The following is a 23,850-nucleotide window of genomic DNA, read 5'->3' as shown; positions in this document are numbered from 1 at the left end:
TGCACCTATGGGGTAGGGGAACAATTTTTTATTTTTTTTATTTTTGTGCCCATGTAGGTGCAACTGGAAACCAATGAAAAACTGCGCCTTTTGACAAGTTCCAGTTATGTGTATACCAAGTACAGTTTACTAGATTCTACTTACCAATATTGACATATTTGGACCGATAGTTCTGCTAGGTGGATCATATCGAACGTCAACAACAGCAAAAAATATCTCAAGTAGGCATGAGATGCAAAATCTGGAACAAGTTTATAGTGATAAAAGTAATAGGCAGAAGTCTCCCTTCCAAATGTACAACACGTGATTTAGATAGCGAATTAGAAGTTATATGGTTTAGGCAACTTTCAGAGTGAATTTCCATTCTTATTTAGATCTCTCTTCTGCCCTGAAATTATTTGTCTTAATGGAGACAAAAGGAAGTTCTAAGGTGCCTCTGTTTCCATGGCAAGCCTCCATCTTAGGACATTCTGTAATGGTTATGTCATGGCAGGATGGCAGCTCAAAGTGGTAAGTGCTTGAACAGAAACATCTAAGGCTTGGAAGCCGGTAAAGGGTTAACCATTGCAATGCCGGGAATATAATCTTCACCTTGCTTGGTTCTTCAGATGGTTTCTCATCTCTAGTGATGATCTCTTCTATCAACTCACATTCATATACTGAAAGCTCTTGGAGTTGTGAAAGGCTTCTGGCCATGGAAGGAGAAAGCACATTTTTCAAACTAGGACAGTGCTGAATCTTTAGCTTTTTAAGGTTCATAAAGCTCAGGATTTCACCATGATATTTCCATATGTGCATCAGTTTAGGAAGATCATACAGATGCAGTTCCTGTAGATCAAAATTGTACGGTGTTCTGGTCCACCCTTCATCTTCATTTTCATCCACTCCCCCCGATTCAAATATCTCAACTAGTGAACCACAATCATGTACCTTGAGTTGTTTTAGATGCTGGAACCTATGCAGCATGTTGGATGGAATACAATGCAACAGTTTTTCACTACCTTCAACGACCAACTCTGTATCACTTCTTATGTAAGACAGCAGCTTTTGACCATGCTCAATGCATGTGATTGTCTCGGATGTTTCTAGTGCAACCTGCAATATGTATGCTTGTTAATAGAAACTCAACTAAAGCTACATTTGGTAAATCTTATTCTGGGGAGGGGTTAGTATTCTGAAAGAAAAGCAAAATTCTTATAATGGCCTTTTCCCTTTTTATTAGGAATCACATCATTTGATGTGATTACATATGGAGAATGTATGTACCTTCAAACTCTCATTAGCATGATGGATGGTCATATTAAGGTCTCCCATTATGTCAATATACTCATATGAACCTTTATATATATGGGGAAGCTTTGCTGTGGTTACTGATCCATAGCAAAAGGTAGTCATATTGGGACATTTTTCAATTATCATTTCTTCACAAGATGGAAGATCAATATTGAAAGTTCCTGAGCAGAAACATTTGAGGTTGGGAACATAACGAAACTCCAGCTTGTTCAAAAGTGGAAATACAATCTCAGCATTATTTGATCCTTCTGATTCCTCATCTTCTTTAGTAATTATTTCCTCCATCATGTGGCAACTATGAACTCGTAGGTGCCTAAGTTGCACTAGACTTCTGGCTATTGATGGAGAGAACAAACTACACAAGTTGCCACAGTGGTGTACTTTCAGTATTCTAAGCTTCTGGAATGCCACAACTCCACCATAGTTTTTCCATAGGTGGATCAGTTTTGGTAGAAAATACAAATTCAATGCTTCTAGCTTGTACTGTATCATGGCATGCATTTCCTTTGCATCCACACCATGTGATTCAAAGACCTCAACCAGTGAACCACAATTTTTTATGGTGAGTTCCTTTAGATTTTGAAATATGTGTACCACATTAGAGGGAACTAGTTTTAGCAGCCTTTGAAAACCTTCAACTGTCAAGTGTTTTTCTTCGGTGAAGTATCTTTGTATGCATTTATCCTGCTTGATCCATTCAAGTGTCTCTGATGTTTGAAAAGCCAACTGAAAATCATATTCATGGGTAAATGAACCAAAGAGCCATGATTTCAAAAGACAAATTAACCAATTTAGTGTGAGGTTTTTTTTACTAGAGATTAGATCCTCCGAGTCTAAATATTTTATGTGAAAAATGTATTAATAAACGGCCTAATGGTGAAAAAAAATCTGTTCTTACAATTATTTTCAACGGTTTTTTGTACAACTTGGATGGATATTGGAAGATAGAGAAACGTGTGATAAGATGAATAATGTTACAAGTGATAGAGTGAAAAAAACTGAAATATTAAAAGTGTTAATAGTAATTATTTGTAGAAATAAAATAACTCGATGTAAAAGGGGATGTGATTAGACAAATTTGTGTCGTGTGTTGAGTAAAAGATGTGTGTAGTTTATCAATTTCTCATTGTTGTTCATGTATACTAAACCTCCCTTTTTAGTGCAGCATGAGCAAGGGTTGCAAATGTATCCATAATCCAATCCAACCAATCATGCCTACTTCAATCCAATCTAATCATTTTGATATACAAAAGTAAATGGCTGGAATGGGTTGAATTCAGTGATCAATAAATGGTTAATGATGTATCTATTTTTTCTTCCAATACATCAGAGTATTTAGTCATTGGAAACTGATGAACTGGTTTTTCTTCCTATTGCCATTACAAAGTTCATTTGTTTTTCTTTGATGCTTTTCCATTCCTATAAGAATATGATCCACCAAGAGTAATATTTTGTTGTGATTACTGAAAATAGTTTTTTAAAGATAATATATTTTAAATGGATGGATCAATAAAAAATGTTTATAGATTAAATGAGTCAACACAAATTATTCAAATCATCCATTGACACCCTAATCATGGTTCAACTTAAGGTTCTAATCACTTCAATGAAATCATTTTGCAGTATCAAACTTATCTCTTCTACTTCAAATCTCAAGTGACTGCATATATATAGGAATGCATCTTCCTAGATTTGCTTTATAGTCTTTTTAATTTAGTAAAGAATGGTATTATATGTACTCACAACAAACACATAAAAATGGATAGGGGATGAGAATGTTACTGACAAGTCCTTTGCAAAGTGGTACAGTAGCATTCAGATCTCCCATCCACATGTTCTTGGTTATGCTTCCAATTTCCATGATGACTCCTTCCAACTTTGGACTGTATGAAGGCTCATGAGAGAATGTCTCCATCATGTGGCAATTTTTCACCAATACTTCATGCAATGATGGAAAATCAAAGCCATAGGAACCCTGGCAGAAGGCCTTGAGTTTTGGTAGGTTTTCAAGTTTTAGACGTTGCAAGCTGTGGAACACAATCTTAGTCACATTCCCTTGTGTTTCTTCTGTAGACACTATTTCCTCTATCTCCCTACAGCCAGATATATCTAGCTCTACCAACCGCACAAAGCTAGTTGATGTTGAAGGAGAGAACAAACAGCTAACTTTGTTGCAGCTAGAAATTGCTAGATATGTTAGATTAGGAAAAATGAAGCCATTTATAAGTGGTTCAACTCTCATAATTCTGATTTCTTCATTACTTGTTGCCTGCAAATGGATAAAAAGTGAAAATGTAATTGGACCAAATCTCATAATTTGGCTTCAAGCTCACTGCTTCTTGGTGTGTTTTAGATTATAGTTGAAAATGTGGACACATGTTTATGAAACATGAATGATATAAATGTTTATGTTTAGAAAATTGTAAACTTATTACAACTTTTCAAAAACACTATACGTGTTGGACTGGAAATATTGCATATACCATTTTGAGGTTTAGTAAAAAGAATTCAAAGTAATTGTAAATTTAGTACTTTTTGTTTAAATTATTTACAATTTTAGTCTCTTAAAGCTTTTAAGTTGATTAAGTTCTCTTATTTTAAAAATTTGTGCCATTACAAATTTTTTTCCTACTAAAAATAGAGATAACAATTAACCATGAATGGATAAAGTTTGAAATGAATGCTACTTACATTTATTTTCATGTTTAAAATATAAAAAAAGACAGTATTGAACTCATAAAACTTTATTGCATATCCTTGTATAGTTAAACAGAAATATTATTTTATATTACAATAATAGAATATAAAATATTTAATTAAATGTAAATCTAACAAAATAAACCATATTTATAAATGTACAAGAATCACTACAAGAAAATCATGAAATATAAACCAATTTTTAGGGACAAATAATAATTAGTTGCTATACTAACTAAATTAGAGACCATTTTAGAGTCTAAAAAAAGTTTGGTTTCTAAATTAGTTTATATTATTGTTAAATAATTTCTAAATTGGTATCTAATTAGCAACCAAAGTTTTTGCTACCAAATTGAATCTAAATAATTGGTAGTTAAAATTAATTAGATACCAATTTAGAAACTATTTAACAATAATATAAACTAATTTAGAAACTATTTTTTTTTAGTTTTTAAAATGGTCTCTAATTTAGTTACTATAGCAACTAATTATTTTTTGTTTCTAAAATTGATTTCTATTTATGATTTTCTTGTAATGAATGTATTGGTGTAGTTTATAAACTAATTTGACTTTTACAAAAATATTTGTCAAAATAGTTTATCTTATGAGTTTATAACTTAAATAAGCTACTTTAACTACTTTTTTTAAGTTTATAAAACTTATTTAATTTAATTTTATTAATTTTTTATATTTTAATGTATTTTTCTAATATTTTTAGTTATTATTATTATTTATTTTTAAATTTCGTAGAAAAAATATATTTATTCTAATTATGAAATTATTTTTAGTATTTATTAAATTACTTTTTAATATTTTTTAAAGTTCAAATAAGAAATTTACCATTACAAACAACTGATACTTTGATATTAATTTTGTATTTTATAATTTCCTTCTAAATATTGTAAAATATTATATTTTAAAAAAAAATTGTTTTATTTCCCAAATATATTATAAATTTCATAAAATTAAAAGACTTAAATAGAACAACATTGACAACTAGTCCAAACTTTCTTAATTTTAAAAATAAAGAACTTATTGACTCTAAAAAACTTAAGAGACAAACAAAAGGGACTAAAGAGTGAGGTTAAGAAGAATACCATAAAGTTTTGCTACATAGACTCAAGTGGACTTACCCTTTTGAGCTATGCATTGTTGTCACTCCAAAAATAATTTTAGTAGCAATATTTGGCACTAGTTAGCAATGTATTACATACCTCATGGATGTTCTCAAATGGTGATTCTGATGCACAAGGTGTGAGACAAAAGCTTACAGCATTTGGTAGATGGCTCAATGTAAGAGATTGCAGCTGAGCAAATGAAGCAACTATGGTGTCTATTTTCTCCCCTATTTCACCAATAACAACTTCCAGCACCCCACAGTGAGATATGCTAATTCTCTTCAAAGATGACCACTCTAAGGCACATGCCTCTTGGGAAGAGGTGGCACAGTCACTAGATGAGGATTTTTCCTGTACTTTGAGAGAACTTGATTGAGGAAGAGATAGAGTTAAGCTATCTTCTCCTTCTCTTTGGACGAGTTGCTTTACCACCTTACAGTTTGACATTTTTATTTCTTGCAATTTCACAAGGAGCTTTGCTATGGAATATGAGAACAGATATCTCAACTTGTGACAAGTATCTATAGTTAACACAGTGAGGTTGTTGAATGCAGTGATTTCTGCTGGATTTTTAGGTGTTTGTGCAAGTGTCAACTTCACTAGACAATTGGCATTAGTGTCATCAGAAAGTTGGTTTTGTTTGAGAAGGAACAAGACTTGTAGTGAATCCCATCCTTTTACTTGCATTTGTTCCAAAACTGGAATGGGGGATACTGTTTCTGCTTTGGAATATATATTGCTGACAGAAGGGACATCTTTCTCTGTTGATGAAGCCTGCAATAAATAAGTTAACCATCATTTTACTAATAGAAAAAGGGTGGAATAAAAGAGTATGGTAAGAAAAATTCAATACACAAATAGCTAATCAATATCAAAGCCGAAGACTCATCATTAGAGATGTTTATTTATTTTAACTAAACAAATACATTTTTGTTTATAGTTATGGTCAATATTTATGTTTCTCTATATTTTATTTTCAACAAAAAATAAAATTATAATTAAAGGAAATACTTTCGGGTATTTCAACCTTTATATCATGCCATAACCACGTCACCTGATATTTTATTCCATAAAATTTTTGCAAACTACAAAATGTTTAAGATAAAAACAAAACAAAAGCTATATCAAGTTTGTCTAAGCTTTCAAAATGATAGTCCCCCCTTCCGAACAAAACAAAATTATACATCAAAACCTACTTATAAAATACATTAATACTAACCTTAATAATCTAGATAAACCTATGTTACCTTTTGCAAGTTTTGTAATCATCATGCACCTTTCACCCTCACCTTTCCATAATGTTTTTTCTTATGATGAATTTTAACCTTATGGTTCATATGTCACGATATGATGACTTCTTTGCAGCAAAATCACCATGACTGTCTATATTAGTTTTATTGAATTTGTTTGTATTTTGAAATTATGAAATTTTGGATGATGTAAATACATGTGAAACATACACATATATATATATATATATATATATATATATATTTTATGGACTACATTCAATATTTTTTTTATAAAGATTAAAATATTCCTTAAATATTTTTATTTATTTATTTTTTATTTATTGATTAAAAGAAAGTCAACTAAATTAAGAGTGGAACTAAATATGGCATAACATATTGAGGTTTGAGTTCAAGCACAAAATCAGTTTCTTGTTTAGTTTTCTGGACTTCGAAAGAATTTTAACCCGAAAGGGATAGCAAGAAAATATAACACACAAAAATTGTTAAAGTAAAAATTCCAAAATTGTGTGTGTAAGGAATTAAAACATAAATTACTTTCATATTACCTTAAACTTGAAGTTGGAAAATACATGTGGGGTGCATCCAAGGAAACAATGAGAAAACCTTGGTGAATCCTCTTTAGAAGTTCCATTTGCAGCATCACATGTTGAACAACTTGATGAGGCATTGAAATTCTCTTGCCTTGCCATGGAAGATGTCATAATAAGCTGAGGGCATCCATCAATGCATAAAAATCTCAAAGATGGCCACATGATTTCACAGGAATCTGGACAAATACTCATAAGATTTGGGAGATCAACAAGTGTTAAAGATTCTAATTGACCAAACACTAGGGTTTCAACATTTTTCTCTTCATCATCACCATTTAGGTTTACTTCTTTTGCAACAATTTTCTCCATGGATTGGCAGCTATGTATCACCATTTTTTGAAGTTGAGTAAGTGCCCTTGCAATGTTGGGAGTTAAAAGAAACCCTAAGGAATCACATTTCTTAACTTTGATTGATTTCACATTCTGAAAGCCTTGAATATAGCTTGGAGCATTACCCCAAATGTGTCTTAACTTAGTGAGCCAAGATATCTCTATTTCTTTCAACTGAGCAAATAAGAACACCAGTGATTCACCATGAAATTGTGATCTTTGCATATCAAACACCATATCTAGTGAAGAACATGCATGTAAGAAGAGTTTTTCCAACTTTGGAAACAGTTGCATCCAGTTAGATCTGAAAAGAGTAGCAATGGGCATAATTTGATCAACACTTGATTTTGAACTAGGCAATTGGACGTCTTCAATTAATTGATCATTGGATTCATGAATCTGCAAACAAATAAGACAAGAGAAGTTGTCCCCTTAAAAAAACACACAAGAAGTATTTATATATACTTTAAGGGAACTTCTAGAGGAAAACATGAAATGTTCTCCAACCAATTAAGATGAGGGTATAAACAAGGAAGAACGAAAAGGAAAAGAATACATAATTTCAAATTCTTGTAACATTTTTGGTTAAGGAGTACAAAGAGAAGAAAATATTACATGCCAGTAAGAAGACAAATTGGATTCTAATTCCAATTCAAGCTCAATGACACTACAAGAAAATCATCAAATAGAAACCAATTTTTAGAAACCAAAATAATTAGTTGCAATAGTAACTAAATTAGAGACAATTTTAGAAACTAAAAAAAAAATTGGTTTCTAAATTAGTTTCTAATATTGTTAAATAGTTTCTAAATTGGTATCTAATTAGCAACTAAGGTTTTAACTACCAATTATTTAGTTTCTAATTTTGGTAGCAAAAAACTTGGTTGCTAATTAGATACCAATTTAGAAACCATTTAACAAAAATATAAACTAATCTAGAAACCAATTTTTTTTTAGTTTCTAAAATGGTCTCTAATTTAGTTACTATTGCAACTAATTATTTTGGTCTCTAAAAATTGGTTTCTATTTGATGATTTTCTTGTAGTGTGATGCCTTGCATAGTGAAATGAAGAAGCATAACTAATGTGACAAACATAAATAGTGTGATACAAGCATGGAAAACCCTCATATTTTTCCTTTTCAACTTTTGACCAACTCTTATAAGTTTTCAAAATTAGACTTGCATTTGATTTAGAATTCATTTCATTGTAATTTGAATAATCTTTTTTTTTTTGGATGACTACTCCTATATATAATAATCTCCTTTCTTTGTATTTCACTTTTGAATATACAAGAATTTGAGAGGTTTTAGAAACTTTCGTGAGAATGGTCAATTTTCTAGATTCTTATCTTAGCTTTTAGGATCCAAATGACTATTCAATCCCTTTTTCTTATTTTGGATAAGGAATATGAAGATTTCATCTCAAGTGGTGTGTCATTCTTCCATCGTGATTATTCTCATATTCTCCTCTTTACTTTGAGTTCTTATTCTTGTTCAATCATTTTCTTTTCACATTATATCCATAGTTTGAGATTATTTTCTTATTTTGTTCGGTTCAATTTGTTTTTTTTTATTGTTGTGTTACAATTTTAGTTGTATGCTTGTTCTTATTCTTCTTGTAATCTAGTGTATGGAACTTTGTATATAGAGTAATGTTTAATCCATGGAAATTTATTAAACAACTTAGTTAAATTGAAATTTGTATGCTTATTTGGAATTTTGTCATTAACAATATTTTTGTGATAAAGCGTGTTTCAAATTTCATAGTAGACTGAATTTCATTACTAAGTTGATTTTTTGTTGTTAATTGTATTGGTAATTTCATTGCTACTTCGATTTTGTGTATGTGTTCATTAATTCTCAGTTAATATTGATTAATGAATAATGTTGTGATTTGAGCTTATGATTTATGTTGAGAACATGATATGACTTGATTTTCTTCATCGATTTAAGTTGTTTCTAATTTGCCTACTATTTTTGAATTTGAGTCATATTTTCCTTTGTTTAGTTTTATTTCACTATTTTCTTCTTTCTTGAACATACATTGAAAAATAGGATATAATTATGTGTTCATATTCTTCTTGTGATATTGTGTATGGAATCATAGATTCAAGTTTCCTATGCATTGATCCATGATTTAAGACAAACATAAGATTTAAATCTTGTTAGATTCATGTTTCATATGCTTATATCTTCTTGTGAACGTATGACTCATATCAACTTAAGCTACATATTTATAAGTAGCATAAGTGGGGACCAAAAAAAAAAATTAAGCATATTTTGAGTGCTTAAGCTACTAATTTTTGGGCAGCTTAAGCCAAACTCAAAGAACAAAATAATAAAATTTTGTGTGAACTTAAGAAGTACATTTGTTTGAAACTCAAATACCTTTATTATCTAAAACCCATTATGAGAAATGACCAATTCCTATAAAAGAAATTTTTTGAAACCATTCATACACTTAACACGTATAGACTAGAGATTAGGAAAAAAATCTTCTAAAGATTCTTTCTCCATGGCCATGAGCCGCTAAGTTTTTTCTTTCGTTAGTATTTAATGTAATGTAGTTGTTATATTTGTTTTTATTAATTGTTAGTAATTATTATTCTTCTTTTATGATTAATATTTGTGTTGTTCTAATTGATATGATTTTATTATTTCAATTGGAATTGAGAAACTTTTTTTAGTTAAAAACTAGAGAAGAAAACCAATCATGTTTATGTATATGGATAGGGTAAAGAGGATTAATCATTATTGGAATTTTTCTTAAAATAAGCTTTTGTTACCCTAATTAAAGTGATTGATAGTAAAATCAAGGGATTTAGGTTCTCTCACTTAAGGTATAAGTCTTGAATAATTTTGTAGGCTAATAATAATATAATCTTGACTGAATGAAAACAAGTAGTGATTGTATGTTAGAAACTTTAGTCTTTTACATTTTTTTTAGTTTTATCGGTCTAAAAATTATACTTTAATTATTAAGTTATTGCACAATTCTACGAATATGATCTTACTTACAACTTCATTACTTGTACAATTTAATATTCTTACCATCGTTTACAAGTAAACGAGACTTTATCCAAAAGTACTAAAAAATGCTAGAAGTTTAACTATTAAACTTCTTTATTTATTATTAATATTGTATGTTGATCAAGTAAGTTATATACTATTTAAAATAAGTTATAAAAAACATTGTAAAAGAAGGAGAAACATAAAATGCTTATATTTTTCCAAGATTTATGTAGTAACTTTTCATTAGTAATAAATTGTTTTAAAATCTTATGTTTATAATAATCATTTTTAAAATGATTATATCTATAATTAATCTCATCCAAACACCTGCTAACATGGGTGATATCAAAGTTAACATAAGTGCATAATATGCACATGTATATAAAGGGAAAAAGAAAGGATAAGAGAATATCAAACTTACTTGGATTATTGAGGAACGATTCTCATGAATAACATTGCTTTCAAAAAACCCGATCAAGTTTGGTAGTTCTTGCAACTTCAATTCTACTAAATTTAAAAACTCAATCATTGATTTCCCATCATACTTACTATTGCTTGAGATGATGCATTCAATTCCATAACTTTCAACCACATGCAAACATTGAAGTGTAGCCAAACTAATTTTTCTTGGAAACAATGTGAAGATAGTCTTCAACTTGTTACAATATTCTATTTTAAGTTTTGTAAGGGATCCAAAGCATTGAGATGAAGTGATGGAGTTAGCCTTTGTAAAGTCATTTGCTTGACTCATGTGACTAATGACATTGAATATCTCTTTTAAATTATCCAAACTACGTAAAGAGAATGATAGAAGTTGAGGAAAGATACAACCGTCAAATGCATCTACAACATATTCAAGGTTGTTGCAAAACTCGATACTTAGATGCTTCAAAAATGGAAAACCCCTTTCATTTAATTCCAAGATGACATTTTTCATGTTTTTTATATCAACCAAGTTGAGAATTTCAACTTTTTGAAGTAATTGTTGAATGGTCACACTTTCCTTGACATATTTGTAATATGAATTATTTAGTTTCAAAATATTTGGGTGTAAGTATCCTTTTCGAACAATTCCATTAAAAAAGGTAGATGAATCTCCAAGATAGACCCAAAATCTCTCAATATTTTCGAAGAACAAATCTTTGGGTAAATCTTCATTTGTCAAAATTGCAATTTCTACGACCTTCAGATGATGAGATAAAGACAGTAACTCAAAAAGAATGTGATTATTTTCCTTAGAAGGAAGATTCCTTACTCTGAGATAGAGTTCTTCTAGTCTAGATAAGTTTGCCAAGACATTAGTTGATATTTGAATGAGATAGTTGCATTCAGTCAAATCTAATAACCTTAGCGATCTTAGTTGTCCAATTTCTTCTGGCAATTGCTTAATATTTGAGTTAGAAAAGCTAAGAATCTCAAGCTTTTTGAGTTGCTTACCAATTATAGATATATCTCCAACATGACAATCTTCGAGTAGTAGAGTGTGAATGTTGTCCAAAGCTTGAAATGCAAAAGACATTGAATGAATGCACAAATTTTGAAGATTGAGCACCATAAGCTTATTAACACATTGAAGGTAATTTTCTGGAACCAAATCCATTTTCTTTGATGTTATTTGCAAAAGATTAAGCTTTTGACAATTTAACATTTTAGGGTATTCTTTTGCTTCTTCCAAGATAAGTGAAACTGCAGTGTTGTGACAACATGTTTCTTCTTTAGGTTGTTTGATTTGAGATCCATCACCATGTACGACAAAACCATATTCTTCTGTAGATGCAATTGATCTGATAACATCACGTACAATATCATGCATTTTGACACACTCTTCTACATTACCATCTAACAACATGAAACGTCTTTTAAGTTTATCAACAATGGTATGCACTCGATTTCTAACTTTCCACAATGCATCAATGCCTTTAAAGAATCTCAAACCCATTCCATGCCTGAGTAGAATTTCTATAGGAATGTCAAAGTCTTCTGGAAATAAGCAACAAAGGAAAAGAATTTTTTTGTCTTCCTCATTATCTAAAAAATTGTAACTCAACTTGATACTTGAATATACGTAAGCTTGCATTCCTAAAAGAGAATTGATGGAGGAGTTTTTTAATTGATCCAGTGCATCTTCCCATATATGTTTTTCTTTATTTGCTAATGCTTTTGCCATTGTTACAATGGCAATTGGCAAACCTCCACATTCATTTGCAACCTCTTTTGCTATGTGATAAATATCAAGCTTGGTTGAAATATTTTTATCAACCATATCATGAAAAAGATCCCAACTTTCATCTGGAGACAAAACAGAAATTGTGAAATTCTTTTGACTTTCCATCCTATAACAAACATCTTCAATTCTTGATGTAAACAAAATTTTACAATTATTATGATGCTCACCATAAGGAATCCCAATAGACTCAAAATCAAAGTCTATCCAAACATCATCAAGAACTATTAGGATATTGTTAATACCTTTCAATCTTTCACCTAGTTGACATGCTCTTCCTTGAATAGTCTCCTTATCAAATCTCAAGCCTAAAGCATCTGCAATTTGACCTTGAATTTTCACATAATCAAGATTTTGGGAAACAACTGCCATTACAACTTCATCAAATAGTTTGCTTACATCTAGAGTTTTGATTACTTCTTTCACAAGTGTAGTCTTCCCAACTCCGCCCATTCCACAAATGCCTAGTATTTTGAAATTTTCATCTTTCAATTTCTCCAAAATCTCTATAATAATTGATTTTCTACTAGGGAAACTTTTGATAACATTTGTGAAGGTGGATCCAAGTCTTGGTGTTGGTGGGGAGTAAGATATGATGTCAAATTTCTCTTCATTTAATCTTTTAACATTGATTATCAATGTTTTTGCTCTCTTGCTTAATGAATAGCGTGACACCAAATTTGGAGACCATATATCAAGACACTTATTGTTTTCTACTTGAAAATCATTGGATTTTTCTACTTCATTTATGATTTTTTCCACTTTGTTGAGCCAATCTTGTACAATAGATACAATTTGGCGTCCATTCCTTTTATCTTCATCAACCACCCCTTGCAATCCTTCTTTCCTACCTTCCAATGTTTTGAGTTCATTTTTAAGATCTTTTATATTTTTTTTATAGTAAACTAGATATCCAAATTGATTTGCAATTGGTGAAACTAATGACTCTCCAAGTTTTGTGATGGTTCCTGTTGCTAATGCAATAATACACTGCATTTTTGCTTCCCAGATGAATGTATTTGAATCACTGTACAATGTTATAATGTAAGAGAACATAGTCAAATTAAATTTTGTCAAATCAGAAGAAAAAATATATGTATTTCTAAGATATGACTAAAACTATAAATGAATATTGGTATTTAATTATAAAAGAACTTTGATTGAAATTTTAAATTTAAATTGAAGCTTAAGGTAAAAAGATGTCACTCAGTACAAGAAAAACATGAAATAGAAATCAATTTTTAGAGACTAAAATAATTAGTTACAATAGTAACTAAATTAGAGACTATTTTAGAAACTAAAAAAAATTGATTTCTAAATTAGTTTCTATTATTGTTAAATAGTTTCTAAATTAGTATCTAATTAGCAACCAAATTTTTAACTACCAATTATTTAGTTTCTAAATTTGGTCTCTAAAACTTTGGTTGCTAATTAGATACCAATTTAGAAACTATTTAACAATAATAGAAACTAATACACTACAAGAAAATCATGAAATAGAAACCAATTTTTAGAGACTAAAATAATTAGTTGCAATAGTAACTAAATTAGAGACCATTTTAGAAACTAAAATTTTTTTGCTTTCTAAATTAGTTTTTATTATTGTTAAATAGTTTCTAAATTAATATCTAATTAGAAACCAAGGTTTTAACTACCAATTATTTAGTTTCTAAATTTGGTAGCAAAAACCTTGGTGGCTAATTAGATACCAATTTAGAAACTATTTAACAATAATAGAAACTAATTTAGAAACCATTTTTTTTAGTTTTTAAAATGGTCTCTAATTTAGTTATTATTGCAACTAATTATTTTGATATCTAAAAATTAGTTTCTATTTCATGATTTTCTTGTAGTGATATAGAAACTAATTTTTTGTTTAGTTTCTAAAATGGTCTCTAATTTAGTTACTACTGCAACTAATTATTTTGGTATCTAAAAATTGGTTTCTATTTCATAATTTTCTTGTAGTGACTTTTATACCAACTTAGATTTTATAATTGAAAGTCTATTATTCCACACTATTTGTTTATACAAATATTTATTTCATAATTACAAGAAAATCATTAAATAAAAATTATTTTTAAAAATAAAAAAATAGTCACTATATTAACTAAATTAAATATATCTTATAAACTAAAAATATTATTGATATATAAAGTAATTTCTATTATTAATAAATAGTTTATGAATAGGTATTGAATTAACTACCAGAATAATCTCAAAAGTACACAACATTATAATTGTATAATATTAAAAACTGAAATGAAACATTAATTTACGGTTCTTAACATTTTAAATACATATTATTATAGAACTTAAACAAAAAAAAGTTATCACATTAAAGTAGAAATTTCAATAATATGCATCCATATATTCACTACAATAAAATCATGAAATAGAAACTAATTTTTAGAGACCAAAATAATTAGTTACAATAGTAACTAAATTATAGACCATTTTAGAAACTAAATAAAAAATTAATTAGTTTTTAAAAATTAGTTTCTATTTCATGATTTTCTTGTAGTGATTATATAATAACTATAAATGTAAACGTAAAAAAATACTAAAAAATTTAAGTTAATTTAGTTTTTTTTAAATATTAAAATTTTGATTTTTTATTGGTTTTTATCAGTTAAACCAATTTGCAATAATTCTATACATTACCCATTTTGCACCACAATCAAACCAGGTAGATAATTGATTTTTGATCCAACAAGTCGATTAAGTTTGATATTAAGAAACATGTAAAGAGAAAATAAGAAGAAAGAAAATATAGAAAAATAAAATAAAATAAGAAAATTAAAAGAAAGAGACAACTATAGACTCTAGCTCCTAGTCTTATCATTAGAATCTAATCCAAGATGATTGAAAAACATACCTTAATTAAAAGCTTTTCAGTCAGAATCAACCAAATCCAAAACTTCTTCTTCTTTTTCTTCTTCTTCCACCCACCAATAACACTTCTTTCAAAGTATATCTGGCCAAAAGGAAACAGGAAAATGAATAAGATCAAGAAATAAAGCATGAATATAAGTGATCAAGATGAGAAGAACAAGAACAAGAACAAGAAAACATTACAACAAACTTAGGTTACTTACATACGATCTTTGAAAAGAGTGGTTTGTGTCTGTTTTTCACAAATGTTGTCGTGAACTTCTATATAAGCAATCTGGACAGAGCCAAGAAAGTATTAAAGAATTTCCCAGAACATTCACCAAGTCAAAAGCTGAGAAAAAAAGAAGGCTATTTCTTGATGAAAACGAGTAATATAGGGACAGAATGAATATTTAAATATAAAATGAGTTGCTTGGGGAAGAAAGTTCCGAGAATCAATTCTCACCTGCACTTTATATTTTTTTAAATTTCCAAAATTAATTTTTTTCAAATTTTAAAATTTGGAATAGTAAAAATAATTCAAAAATAAAAAAATACATTCTGAATAAAAAAATCCGAAACATAAAATTAAAATTGCACTATGGATAAATATTTTCAGAATATTCAAAAATGTGTTCCCGGATATTTAAATCTATGAATATTTCTTAATAAAAGATTCAGAAGTAATTTTTGTTTTGACACTTATTTTTTAAAGATTATTTTTATATTTTTTAAGAATATTTTTGTCATTTTCAATACTGGTTGGATACAGTTGGAATTGATATGGTGCAGGAACATTTGACAGAAGATAACTGAACCTTGTGGTAGTCATAGTTTTGAAAATACCCAACAACTTTTAGAATGTCACTCTAATTTGCCAAACTCTTCATATAGTTTTTTTTTTCTTAAATTTGAGATGGTGTAATAAAGACACTTTCCTGATTATTCAATTATAGTAAAATGAATTTAATGTATTTTAAATTATAAAAAGTAAAATATAAATTTGTATTTTAGATTATAAAATTTAGAATATAAAAATATTTTTCGGATGATAAAATTTGAAATATAATATATTATTGATTCTATAATATAAAATATAAATTAGAATTTATATTTGGATTGCAAAATCTATAATACTTTGTATTCTATATTTTAAAACTTGTTACAAATTTTGTATTTTAAATTTTATAATCTATAATATAAATTTATATTTTAGATTTTAAAATATATAATACAAAATTTGTATTTTTGAATTGTAAAATTTGAAATGTAAAATTTTGATATTTTAAAAAATATGAGATTGGAGAAGAAACTATGGAGATGTAATGCGAGCACTACAAGAAAATTATCAAATAAAAACCAATTTTTAGAGACCAAAATAATTAATTGTTATAATGACTAAATTAGAGACTATACATTTTTTGTTTTTAAATTAGTTTCTATTATTATTAATTAGTTTATAAATTTGTATCTAATTAGCTACCAAGTTTTTAACTATCAATTATTTAGTTTTTAAATTTGTTTCTAAATTTGGTAGTAAAAACTTTGGTTGTTAATTAGATACTAATTTAGAAACAATAATATAAACTAATTTAGAAGGCAAAAATTTATTTAGTCCTAATTTCTAATTTAGTCATTATAGTAATTAATTATTTTTTTTTCTGTTTCATAATTTTATTGTAGTGAAAACTTTTTATTTGAATAAGTATTTAATTGAAACTAAGAAGTAAGGGTGGTGTAAATTCTTCTATGATTCAATGTACTTTTGTGTGTGTACTTTTAGAAGTTTTCTTACTTTTCACTTATTAGTATGAAGAAAAGACAAAAAGAGGGTAGATGGATACAGGTAGAAATTAATAAAGAAGACCATTGACTTGCAGAAAGGACGAAAATAATGGCAGAGAAACTGAGAAGATACATTGGACAAAACTTGAGAATATTATTAGCTTAATAATTTTATATACAAGTATTATTATCTTAATAATTTTATACTATATATTCCATAAAAGTCATCTTTCATCTTTTTTCCTTTTCATATGGTAAAGAGAATATTAAGAATCACACAATAAAAGGTAATTTACTCTAGCATAAATGCACTCATATAAGGACAAATAAGAACGTACATCTAAATTGAACGTAATTTTTCATCTCAAGATTTATATTAATAAACACTCTTAGTCTATTTTATTATTTACCATGTAACTTTTGAGAGAAGAAAATTGGAATTTTCTCAAACAACTTTTCTATAAGATTAAAATTACAAACACTTTTATGTAATATTTTGTATGACACACAAATATCATCTTCTATATTCTAAAAAAATTATTACATTGTGATGGAAATAGTTTTGGGAATTTCTTATTTATAAATACTATGTTGTTCAAATTAAGTCAATTTTTCATATGAGGTCATTTAGAACTATAAAATATCTCAATCAATTCTTTGCATTGTTATAGATTATTTCCGCATTAAGATTCTTTATCATATTCTCAACTCTACGCTTTGCGGTATTGAGATATATGTCTGGTTTGATAAGGTTTAGATACATGAACTCGCCTTCCGATCTCAATCATGCTCCAAGGACATCAATGATCGTTTTGCACCATTAAGCATACTATCAACCCCACATAAAAAATAATAACTTAAGAAATATCACATTGTTTTTCAATCCCAACAGGATAAGTTTAGCAACTCATAGTAAAATCTTAAGTGAACGTTCAAGAATGAGAAACTAAAGAACAAAAAACATGAATCTATTCATGTTGTTGGTCAGCTTAGGCTTTTGACCCTTTACTTTAGAGTTTTGTTTTGGTTTGATGACTTGATATGACCCTAAAACTCAACCTCTCTTGAGCTTAGGCACTTTGAGCCTTTGGTTTTGAGCTCTAATGTTTTTAAGCCCTTGTTCTTCCTTTCCTCTCGGTGTTTTGAATGAGATCCTAAGGTCTCTATTTCGAGATTTTTAAAAAGGGGATTTAGTGGGTTCAATAAATTTGGCTTTCGCTCAGCGCATGCCAATCAAAAATCTTTTGGGCTTCTTAGGATTCACATATGTAGGAATTTGCTTGGGATTCACTTCAAGTTGAGCCCAACACATCCCTTTCTTGACCATGAATGAAGTCTTATTGAGCTTAGGATTGGCTTCAAGTGAATCTACATTTTCCTAATTTTGGCTCAGGTTGGCTTCAAGCCTTCTTTTGTGCGAATATGAACTTTATTCATGGGGAAGTATTTTGTGCACTCAACCCTTGTGATTTTGCTCAGCCCTTCATACTTTTAATCTATTTGTTCCTTTTGGCCTTTATCCGCTCAGCACATGACATCTGTTGAGTCATTTTTCATGCGTTGAGTAGATTGATTTTTTCTTATCTTTCCTTTACTTGTTGTTTCTTTTCCTTTTTCTGCAAGATTTCAACAATTTTCTTTCTTTTCTTCTTCTCTGAGTCCAACTTGCTTTGTAGTAGTTTGACATGCCATACATTCTATATAAAATGCATGTCTATCTTAGTATGAATTTTATAACAACTTAAGACTAGGAGTTGTCTATCTTTAATTAATCTAATCTTCTATTAAGAAGAAATACAACTTATCTAAAATCAATTATAAGACTTATTAATCATTAATAGAGATTATTTGTAGTGGTTTATTATGGTTGGTTTGTTGTGTATTATTTGTTGGATCCTGTTTTGCTAGGGTGTTAGGAAATTTGTTTTGAGTGTTTTGTATAAGGGTTGGGATACCCTGAAGTGTTTCATTTTATTTTATTTATTCTTTGCTGATAAAAAAAATCATTAAGAGATTTAATAAAACTACCAATTTTTTTTTAAAAAAAATAAAAGAATATGTAGTTATAGTACTGAATCACTTAAAATATACAAACTTTTATTACGAAAGTGGACTTTAAGCCTAACTCAACCCCATAAAACCGGCTCATGGGGTGAGGTCTGCACCCACTTATACACGCCGAGACTGCCAACTCGTGCGTGGGACTATATATTATGGGTGGTCCGATAGCGGGTGGCACGATAGGCTCGAAATGGCTCTGATACCATATTACGAAGTGGACTTTAAGCCTAACTCAACCCCATAAAACCGGTTCATAGGGTTGAGGTTTGCACCCATTTATATATTATGAAATGTCCTTATCTCTAGTCGATGTGGGATCTCCAACAACTTTAAAGATTTTATATTAAAATAATTATAACTTTTGCATTATAAATAGATAGTCGATTTTATATTATATATTATTCCACTCTTCGATATGATCAAGTTAATTACAATTTTTTTCGTGTCTCGTTCAATAAATCCAAATAAGCGATCTAATACAAAAAAATTGACTTTCTAAGACGCCTTAGACGATACGTTCTTTTAGAAATAATAAAAGAATAACAAATAAATTATATTATCTTTTTTATTATAATATGAAAACATATTATTATATCAAAGTATGAAATATCAATGATGATAATAATAATAAATTAGCATATGAAGTTAAGAATTTATGCCATAAAATAAGAATGAATTTACATTGGGAATTTCACCTCCATTTGTAGGACATTCATTTTAGTACTAAAAGATGACATTTAAAGCTAACGAAGAATGATTTCTGGTTTCAGTTAAAAAAAAGTTATATATAAAAACGAATATAATTCTATTGTTTATTTTTTATAAAAGCATTATTAAAAAAATTCAATTTTTTATTTTTATTTTTTAACTGTCTTAAAAAATATTCAACTATTATCTTTTTTTTTCTTTCATAAAATTACAAACTAAGAGATAAGTAAAAGTATATCTAACTAGACTGAAAATAATTTTGATTAATGTAAATTTCACATTTCTTTGAATTTCACGTTTCTTTCTTTATTTGTATTCACGTAATTATGTATTATTTTACATATATGATTAATTAAAAAAATATTTGTTGGTCTAAATCATTAAAAATATATATGTCTATTTGTTAGATTTGACTTTTTAGGAGTAAATTACAAGATTAAGTATCATTAGCTTATTCCCTTTTTAAAGAGTAAGTTTCTTAAAGAGTAGTAAGACGTTGTTAAATAAGGGAAAATAACATTTATTTTGAATTAGATTATAAGAGTAGAAAAAATCAATAGAAAGGTTAAGTATAACTTGCTTTCTATTTAAGGTGATGTATTATTAAGAATTTACTTGAATTTTAAATTTGGATGATAAATGATCTTGTATATGAAATTATGATTTGATTGGTAAAAGTTGATCTTAGTTGAGCATATATGTTAATATAAAATATTGAAACTTAGTTTTGATTTGAATTGAAAATAATAGGGTTGATTTTAAGGGGGTTAATTGTTCAGTTTTGAGCACTTTTTTCTTGCATAATCTACTTAGTGGATATAAATTTTTCCAACGGATTAGAGGCTTTAAAAATAAAATTCCAATTGTATGTATTTTGTCAAACAAAATGAATTTCACACATAAAATTTCATTAAACGAAATAAAGATAATGTGAAATTACCTAAATCTTACTCTACAAAATTATTTTCGCCCTTTAGACAATGTTTTCTTTGAGAAATTCACTCAACGAAATTTTTATGATTTAAAGAGCGTGTTGCATAATGTTTTAAATTATTTTAACATTTCTATGAATATCATGTTATGTTTTATAAGATTATATTGAAAGTGATTGGTTGAGATAAGTTATATGATGTGAAAAAATAATAGTTATTATGAAGATACTATTAATTATGATGATGTATAATGTAAATATTAATTTAAGTAACCAAATGATATATTTTAGTTCTATTAGCAATGACACATCTTAATAGAGATGAGAGGATGTCTTGATCTCCAACTCTATTATCAGATTTGTTGCTTCCGACACTTCTTTCTCCGAGAGTAGAGACAATGGTCAATGTTGTTAGTGATTAAGGAGTGTCAATTGTTTTATATCATTTATTCATATGCAAGGTGGGGTGGTGTAATACGTGTGTGGGAGGAAGAGAACTCGCCACACTACCTTGTGATGTGTGGAAAATGCATTCTAGTGGCTTTGTAAGAAAAGTAGACATCAAAATTACGCTTAGTTTGAGTATATTATTTTGACTCCCCAAAATTATTGGTGTCTCCTAAAAACCTAAGTCATATAAATGAAGATATCAAGTAGTGAGAGTGGTTTTCTATCATTTAGTCAAGGTTAAGAGTTGTTGATACTTGATAAGATGTGTAGGGGAATCACCATGTTGTATATGGCTACTAGTATAAGATATACTAGAGAGGGTGTGATTTCCAGACATACCAAATATATCAAATAGGTGTTAGTTTCTTAGTCTAAACTTAACACAATTCCCTAGAAGTCATCAAGTCTTATAACTACTTGAATGGTTCTTTGGGTATGCAATGGAGGTGTTTGATTATCTTTGAATATTAATAAATATGAAATGTTTTAAATATTTATATTATATTTTTTATTTTGTTGTTGTTTTATACCATTATGGTTGTATTTTGACGAGTGAGCATATATACATATAAGTATAGGACAATCTCCATTAACACAAAAGGAAGTTATGTAAATATATATATATATATATATATATATATATATTCCTAAATAAATTTTAAGTTATATATTGAGTTTTTGTCCTCTTTTGAGTATTTAATTAAAAATGATTGATATTGAGTATCTAATAAATTAAAAAAATTTAAAGGGATCATTATTGTTACTGAATCTCGTCAAATTGGTAATATGCACTACAAGAAAATCATTAAATAGAAACCAATTTTTGAGATAAAAAATAATTGGTTGCTATGTTGACTAAATTAGAGACTATTTTAGGGACTAAAAAACTTATTGGTTTTTAAATTAGTTTCTATTATTGATAAATAGTTTCTAAATTAGTATCCAATTAGCTACCAAATTTAGAATCTAAATAATTGGTAGTTAAAACCTAATAGCTAATTAGATACCAATTTAGAAACTATTTATCAATAATAGAAACTAATTTAGAAACCAATAATTTGTTTAGTTTCTAAAATGTTCTCTAATTTAGTTAATATAACAACTAATTATTTTTTATCTCTAAAATTGGTTTCTATTTAATGATTTTCTTGTAGTGATGGTCATTATCTTTCTATGTTTGTTGTTTATGTGTTTCTAGAAACAACATTAGGTGCTTCTTCTTCATCAATGCTTAAGGATAGGTGGTTTCTTTATAAGGAACACCACACCATTGTTCAAAGAAGTCCAAGGAATGTGAGGATGTTTTTAAAAGGCTCTTTAAATCCTTATTATTTTCTTCTTGATGATGTTTTTAAAAGGCTCTTTAAATCCTTATTATTTTCTTAATGTAACTAATAAGTAGCATATAAGGATGACAAAGAAAATGTAAATATGATACATGATAAAAAAAAAACTTGTATTTGAAAGTGTGAAACTAAAAAAAAGTAACCACCAAACTTTAACCAAAGTTGTAGTATTCGCAAGATGTTAATTCAACAATGATGGTAAGGAAGCAAAAATAGCATATCTTCGAGCACAACCTATGACAAAATTAAGGATACAAATGTCATCAAGAAGGTCATTGATAAGTTCAAGGGCTTTGAATTTGTTCTTTTCAAGACTTGTCGTGTTGCTTCTAGCACACTCTACTAGACACAAAAAGGATTGACAACCACATTAGCTAAACTTATTTGACCTGGTCCAGTCGTCACTAACAATTCTTACAACAACACAAGAGGCTCCAAATTTCATGTCAAGGAAAGATCTATATGAGCAATGTGGATGCGAAATTGGATGCATAAACTATCTTTCACAAGCTATCTGCAAAAATATCATGTATCCATTTTGACATAGCTTGTTTTTTTGTACTGATTCTTTCTTATAGTCTAAATCCCTAAGTTTTGCCATCATTTTCTTTTTCTCAAGCTTGCCTTCGTCATCCAATTCACTATTATTATCTAATTTATCCAACTTTTTAATCCTTTTTATGACTTTCTAATCTTATTCCAAATTTTTAATAATCCCTTCAGTTTTTCAATTTCTCTTTCCATAATCCCATGCCTACTCCTTTCTATGTGTTATAATCCCACAACTTTTTAATTCCATCCTTAAATTCTCTTTGTATTTACCATATATCTAGTGTTCTAAACGATTTTGGTCCCTAGTCTATGGTATTTTCCTTCTTTATTAATGCACATTAGTCTAAGAAACTCCTATCTAACACATACTGTTTGCATCCCTTCCATTAATTTATCCATTTTTAAGAGACTAACACTCTATCAGTTCTACTTTTTTATGCATTTTTTTTATACCATGTAAATTTCCTCCCATCAAAGGTCTATCTAAGACTTCCATTTTATCTATGAATAGATTAAACCCTTCTAATTTTTCTATTGTATTTATACCCTTTTCTTTCCTTTCTTTTCCTAATAACATTGAAGTTCCCGAGCAAGCACCACTTTTTTGCATGTTTCAGTACTTTTT

The 23,850-nt window shown here is 28.4% G+C and overlaps 1 protein-coding gene across 2 annotated transcripts; it reads right to left on the bottom strand.

The window, feature by feature from the left end:
* Nucleotides 1–204: 204 nt before the first annotated feature.
* Nucleotides 205–15,779, bottom strand: LOC137837071 (uncharacterized). 2 transcript variants are annotated; one of them, XM_090301494.1, is made up of 8 exons: nucleotides 15,617–15,779; nucleotides 15,397–15,495; nucleotides 10,716–13,545; nucleotides 6,907–7,680; nucleotides 5,205–5,882; nucleotides 3,080–3,562; nucleotides 1,267–2,019; nucleotides 205–1,095 (listed from the first exon to the last, which is right to left on the bottom strand). In XM_090301494.1, exons 3-8 carry the CDS (start codon nucleotides 13,512–13,514, stop codon nucleotides 367–369), a joined length of 6,216 nt encoding a protein of 2,071 aa, XP_090157620.1. In that variant the 5' UTR covers nucleotides 13,515–13,545; nucleotides 15,397–15,495; nucleotides 15,617–15,779; the 3' UTR covers nucleotides 205–366. The 2 variants fall into 2 exon arrangements, with proteins under 2 accessions (XP_090157620.1, XP_090157619.1); XM_090301493.1 differs by lacking the exons at nucleotides 15,397–15,495; nucleotides 15,617–15,779 and having other exon boundaries at nucleotides 10,716–13,574.
* Nucleotides 15,780–23,850: the final 8,071 nt, after the last annotated feature.

Source organism: Phaseolus vulgaris, chromosome 4, assembly GCF_051622355.1.
Source record: "Phaseolus vulgaris cultivar YP4 chromosome 4, ASM5162235v1, whole genome shotgun sequence".
Lineage (NCBI taxonomy): Eukaryota > Viridiplantae > Streptophyta > Magnoliopsida > Fabales > Fabaceae > Phaseolus > Phaseolus vulgaris.
Note: the sequence above shows the minus strand (reverse complement) of the source record. Positions and strands in the feature narration are given on the sequence as shown.

Bases quoted from the DNA above. Each gene is read 5' to 3' on its own strand.
- LOC137837071 (XM_090301493.1), bottom strand. From the start codon at position 13,574: ATGTTCTCTTACATTATAACATTGTACAGTGATTCAAATACATTCATC. The intron at 3,563-5,204 runs GTATGTAATACA...ATCCATTTGCAG, and splicing joins CATTTGAGAACATCCATGAG to GCAACAAGTAATGAAGAAAT. The intron at 1,096-1,266 runs GTACATACATTC...TACATATTGCAG, and splicing joins ATGCTAATGAGAGTTTGAAG to GTTGCACTAGAAACATCCGA.